This window comes from Opisthorchis viverrini, assembly GCF_000715545.1.
Source record: "Opisthorchis viverrini unplaced genomic scaffold opera_v5_8, whole genome shotgun sequence".
Classification (NCBI taxonomy): Eukaryota; Metazoa; Platyhelminthes; class Trematoda; order Opisthorchiida; family Opisthorchiidae; genus Opisthorchis; species Opisthorchis viverrini.
Genome location: NW_008751664.1, coordinates 1,090,918 through 1,097,124, shown reverse-complemented (window position 1 = coordinate 1,097,124; position 6,207 = coordinate 1,090,918). Strand labels below are relative to the sequence as shown.

Here is a 6,207-nt window from a genome sequence, read left to right as displayed (position 1 = left end):
TTTGGATCATGTCAAACCAGTCAATTTCTTTTCAAACCGAGATCATGTGGACACACTACAGAAGGTCCATTGTACACCTTACGCCATCACTCCAAACCAGACTGCGTTTCATGTTCACCGTTCACTAGAGTATGCGCATTAATTTACTTCATGCCGTACCAAAAGTGAGCTGGGTGTTCAGCCACGTGGAAAACACCAGACAACCCGAACTTCTACTTCTATGACCTGCGCGATGAAAGTCTACATTTTTTCGCTAAATTCGGTCAGCCTCATTCAAGCTACGCTGCTTACCTCAGTTGTACCTGACCGAAAAGTATCACTAGGTGTCACAATTTGAAAGGTCACATCAATCTGGATTGAAGCATATGGAGGACGGAGTTGGTTGTCCGCGAAGGACTGTAATTCTAAGGGATACTGTGTCGCCCCCGGGACACTGAACCATGGACCCTACATCCCGGAATATATCACCTCTGGAACACTACAACCCCCCAACTTTTAGAAACCTGCATGAAGAAAAGTGCTTGTGAGAGATTTTATACAATTCGTTATGATCTTTTCGCTGGGTGCCTTTTCGCACCATCATGCCATACTTTTAAACCACGCTGCTCAGAATACAACAGAACGGCCTCATCATATGATTCCGTTGATAAAACCAACACAGCCTATTGGACACTTGCTCCATTCGCTGAAATTGAATTCGAAAATTGCTACTACTGTGCCCTCAAAAATGTAGACTGAACCCTACTTGGATAGATTATTATTCTCTAAGTCTCCTTTTTTACCTGAGTAATGCCAGATCAGTTCAGTGACTACATGTCCAGGAGCACGACCTTACACTTTGTGGGTGCAAAGTGCATAACAAGGGACGGAATGACTTTCGTCAATTCATTCAAAAACACTTGCGCCTTCTCCTCCTCTTCGAAAATAAGAACAGTGTCGTATGCATATTCCAGATCAACAAGGTTTTCGACACAGGCCATTTGAACACCGGGGTTTTCGAAACCTTCCAGCGGTCGTCTCATGGTTTCATCCATCACGAGCTTAAACAGGAATTGGGACAGTGGGACTCCCTGACGGACCCAACCACGGAAGCTTTTGGAGAGCTCGTCGTACATCCCATGCGCCAAACAATGCACATAGGCCAATTCGAACAAATTACATATTCGAACAAAATCCGAAGCCATTCCTGAGTGGCCTGATAACGTCAAATAGGCTTTAGTTTAAAAGTACAACCTTCAGGAGTTGGCAGTTAGAGTCAACTACTTCCTTCAACTCACTGCCAAACCCAGATTAATGTATGATTACACCATTCGCGTGGATTTATCTGCAGGCTTTTCGCAAGCAAAATGCCTTAGGCATTTATGCAAAGCGGTCCGGGTCAAGCGACCATTTGCCAACTTGGGCCAAAATGCCGAATAAGCGGTATGCACTCTAGAAAACTCAGGTTGAATGAACTGAGCCATCCAAGGATCGTGTGGCACAGCAGTATCTAGTTGTTGCTTCTGTCCTTCAAACTCTGTTTCTCCTCGATGTACAGCGCAGCGCAGTCAACCAGAACTTACTTCCTTACCAGAATTTCAAGCGGGTGGCACGATACGACAGGCGACGTTAACTTGAGTCACAGTTATCGAATAAATGGTACAAAGAAGATTCTTTAAGATCTCCCGTTGACCTCGGTTAAAAAGCTCGATGGAGCATCTGACCAGATATTTCTTCGAACAGTGCAAACGTAGTATCAGTCTCCATATGTGTTCCTCATTTTGAGTGATTCATGTGTATTTCTTGGCCGATAGAATACCTAAAGTAATCTCCCAAGAAAACTTCCAGTAGTGACCACCTTTTAACTGAACAAGCACACTCATTTGCAAAGTGCATTGATATTGAAGAAAAGCTCACATGAGTTACTCTAAAATGATATTTTCTAATTTGATTTGCAAGTGATCGTATTAACCTAAACACCTACAATTTTGAGTTCAAGCAAGACATAAGGCTGAGAGAAACTTGGGGATTTCGCCTGCCTGAAGAACTCCAGTTAAGTTGAAACCGGCAGTTGACCCGGACTTTTTCTGCCACCATATAGCTGGAATTTCTTCCAATAAAATGACTCTTTTGTAGTTACGCGTTACGCTTCAGCCATAACCTAGTATATGGTGCACCGCAGGTGTGTCAGCCTTATTGAGAAGGCCGAATGTCATCATTTCTTGGAGCACCCTTCTTTGAAACACTTTACTATAGGTGAACCTAAATAAACAAGTGTTAGTAATGTGTCCCAACTTTATACTGTTTGGTAGGCCGGGACGGTGATTTTCTGCTTGATACAAGCAATCACACAGAAGGAAGCCCATAAAATGCTGTTGTCCGGTTGGCTGATTAATTTTACACTACTGATTTATTAAGCGGTTTTTTGTCGTGACGCAGAACACCTTAGTCAATAAGTCGTCTTGGTAAGTGAGAAACCGGTAGCATCTTATATGAGTGATGCTCGGAATTTGGTCGAGCTATGGGGACTGTTCAGCATGCTTATCGAAGTCCCCCCGGCTGGTTAGTCAAACTGAGCATTTAAACCACATCTCTCGGTCACACAGTATATAGTAAGTCAGTAGTATCTGGCTTTCAGGCCTAATCAAAATCATGCTTGCCCAACTTCTCGAATATGCATGGCTTTGGGCTTACTGTTCTGCGTTTCTAATCAACCGCACTTGATTGACAACTCGTAGAGTTTTCGGGTTTTCTTGTTACGGACAATCGTCCAGGTGTTTTGACACTTTGTCTCACCAGTGTTTCTTGTGAATGAGGTGTGAACATCTGTTTGGACCTGAGCAAATGCCAAACGCGGGACAGCTGGAAATTGATTGGCAGACCGGTTCTTCCACACAGCACCCGATCGCTTTGCCACGAATTGTTAATAACTTAGGAGAAATCGTGAAAGGAATTCCCTGTGGTTTAGCGATTACGAGGTTTAGTATACTGTTCTCCAATTCTATCTGAACATGCAACCCCGTCTTGGTGGTGTCATTTCCAAACTGCGGTTCTTCATTGTTGTGCTGTTCACAATGGCTGTCTGACTACCCGTATCGCCGACAAAATACCGACCAAAGTTTTCGATTATTTTGTACGTTCTTCACTTAGAAACGTCAGCTAAACTAATAATACCAGGGTTTATAAAATCGGGATACAATGCCAGAAATACACTTCCTCACTTGTTTAGTGGAAAATGGCTGGATAATGCACACAACTGACTGTGATACAAAATAAGTGTGGTGACGATGCGTAGACGCACATCTATTCTCATCAATCAGGAAACAGCTGCCAGATTCCCAAAATACGCCAGTTTTTAACCAGCATGTTTTGAAGGATTGGAATTGTCGGTCGATCATTCATCAACCCCTCACAGCTTGCTGCCATAAATTTGTTGGCTGTTGCTTTCATATTGAACGTTTCGGGTCGGCATCCATTGACAGGGTACTGGAGAGTTTGGTCTAAATTTCCATGACGAACTTCCCTTATACATAAGGGAACGGAATAACCGGAGCTGGGGAACCTCGTCTACCGCAATATACGTATAGTTACATCCTCACAGTCAATTTGTCTTTAGCAAGAGGATACAGACCATTTCACCGAACACGACAGCGGTGAATAATCCTTTCAGGTTCATTTCCAAATAAATCTGGTCTTCTGGAACTGGACGAGAGTGGATCGATAAAACACTGTTATATATCGATAAAGTGCGTCTGTTTTCCCTATCAAAAGACCAGCTCCCAACCAGTTCCTACAGCCTCTTACCCATCCCAGTAAACATTAACACGCAATCGGGGACTCATAACCTGAGGATACATATCAAGACGTGAATCGGTAAAAGTAACGTCACAGGATAAAGTTTTATAGACACCGGATTAGAAAAATTGCATTTTGTAATCGCTATTCAGCTAGAGTCAAGCGGGAGAAGAGCCAAAACGTTTTCGACTTCTCTGAGGAGTTGCCTCAGTCAGGAATCATTTTCCACCAAATAGTGACTGATGAGGGACGTTACCGTCGTCTCTCCATGGCAATAAGCTTTCTTCGGGGTGGGGTGGGGTGGGGTTGGGGGTTGACTGCTTTTAGAGCATAAACGACTTCATAGTTTTTCATTTGTATGAGCTAAATGAAACAGTTTTTGACTTGGCAAAACACTACTCACTGACAAAGCCATAGGAGACGAGCTTCATCTACAGACTGCAACTAACTTGTCCAGTAATCCGTCGTCGTCCTTGAGTAACTTATTGAAGTATAACGAATTTCTTTTGCTCTTGTGGTCAGATGGGTGAGATATAATTCAAAGTGGAACGTCACATATGTAGACCCCAAGAGCCGCTTTATAACATCACTCCAGAGATGGCGAGGGATCTTACGGACGCGATTACTTCTTGCCCACGCAGCAGTCCGTAATTTTCGAAACAATATATTAGTAGTTCCTGCTTTAGCAAGAAAACTAACTGATTCCACTTTGGAAAAGCAACTACAATGATAAAATGAGCATAGCTAATGACAGACTACTTTTAAATTTGTGATCGCCATTCTAGAATGTGGTCATATCGATTCTTTGAAACGATGGTGTCCCATTGTGGTGAGATAACATAACACAGACTGGATTCACTTTTCATAGACAAAAATATACCGAACCATATACCATATTACCAAAAAAAGAAGTGAAGTTTTTCCGGGCAAACAAAAGAAGGGCGTCTTTACAGTTGAGCTACCTGAGTGCAGTACCTACCTGTGCGAAAGTTTGGTGTGCACACGGAGTCATACTTTTTCTAATTTTTGACACAGGTAGTCGTTGATCACAGAGTAATTCATTCGTAATGTGCCTTCAGTAAGGACACGAAAAGGTAGATTTGCCTCACCCAGGTGGTCAACCTCATTTTTCCAGAAGTTCCTTCAAGGCTTTTATGTAGTTGATGGCACCGCGAAGAATTTCCACCTTTGCCAGTCTTCGATCAGGCATTGTATTGAGTGGCAATCGCCTTCTTAGACTTTCATAGCCAGCATTGACACACCGCACTCGCTCGCGCTCTCTTGCATTTCGGCGGCGAATGAAACTTTTAGCACACTCAAAAGGAGGCAGTGTACCGTTATGGGAATCGATAGGCACTGCAAGTTGCTCAATGCCAGTGGAAGTATGAATTGGTGAGGAACAGTCAGAGTTGTGTCGACTGTTAGTAGATGGTGAACACTCATCATCATCTGGTGGACAGGAACAGTTGCATGGCCACGTCTGTGTTAGCCTAGTTGAATTTCTTTTTGACCCTCTTTGAGACTTTGTTGGTTTCCCCATTTTTTCCATCTCATCTGATTCAAAAGACTTGTTCGAAGGGTTTTCAGACCGTTTGGTTGTGATATAAGGTTCTAAGTTTGACGAGAAATTTGGTGAGGTAGGCGGCAGGCCGTTCTGTGCGGTATTTAGTCGAGCATACGACAAGCTGTTACAAATGATGGCTGCATCATGTTCGTATGGAACGTTTGGCGAAACATTAGTGGTACCCATAATTGCGGCTGCCAAAGTAGATGACGTTGGATAAAAGCCAAAGCGTTGACTTGCTTCGCGCGTTACAGCATCGTAGTAAGCCGAATACGCCTGTAATTTTGGTTGGTTAACTTCAGCAGCAGCCGCTGCGACTGCCAGGAACGGATGCAGTTGTTCATAAGAGTTAGGAGGGAACAAGCCTGTGGGAAACGGGAGAGCCGGCTGTGAGGAGTGCATTGGAATCGTCGGTTCGCTGAGCGAGTCTTTGCTGGATGGTGTATAAATGTCCTTTCGGTTAGTTGTAACGCTGATTTGGGCGTTCTTGACTCTTATTGGTGTTTGAACCAGGTTACTCCAGCCGTGCGGCAGGAAGGTAGCGGGAACATGTTGTCTCAGACGTAGCATCTAAGTCCCAGCCAATAGGGGTCATCGTAGGCATGAGATGCGCCATGAGCAGCTGTTCCCTAGGTATGTCTCAATGCGATTGGTCCGTACCAAAATTACACGCTCATTCCTGAGCCGTAGTTCCACCACCACGCGCGCCTGTCCCTTGTGTGACAGCAGGTATGAGCAGGCATGGGCGTACTCTCTGAAATCGACCACTGGAGAAAACGACCGACAATCAATCAAGCCCAAACAGCTGAAAGAGGTGCATTGCCATACGTACCAGACACAACGGAATTCAACAATCTTTCTGTTGAAAC

The 6,207-nt window shown here is 44.0% G+C and overlaps 1 protein-coding gene across 1 annotated transcript; it reads right to left on the bottom strand.

Annotated features, from left to right (window-relative positions):
- Positions 1-4,897: 4,897 nt before the first annotated feature.
- Positions 4,898-5,908, bottom strand: T265_00783 (hypothetical protein; the record flags this gene model as incomplete). The annotated part of the gene is made up of 1 exon (XM_009164655.1): positions 4,898-5,908. One exon carries the CDS (start codon positions 5,906-5,908, stop codon positions 4,898-4,900), a length of 1,011 nt encoding a protein of 336 aa, XP_009162919.1.
- Positions 5,909-6,207: the final 299 nt, after the last annotated feature.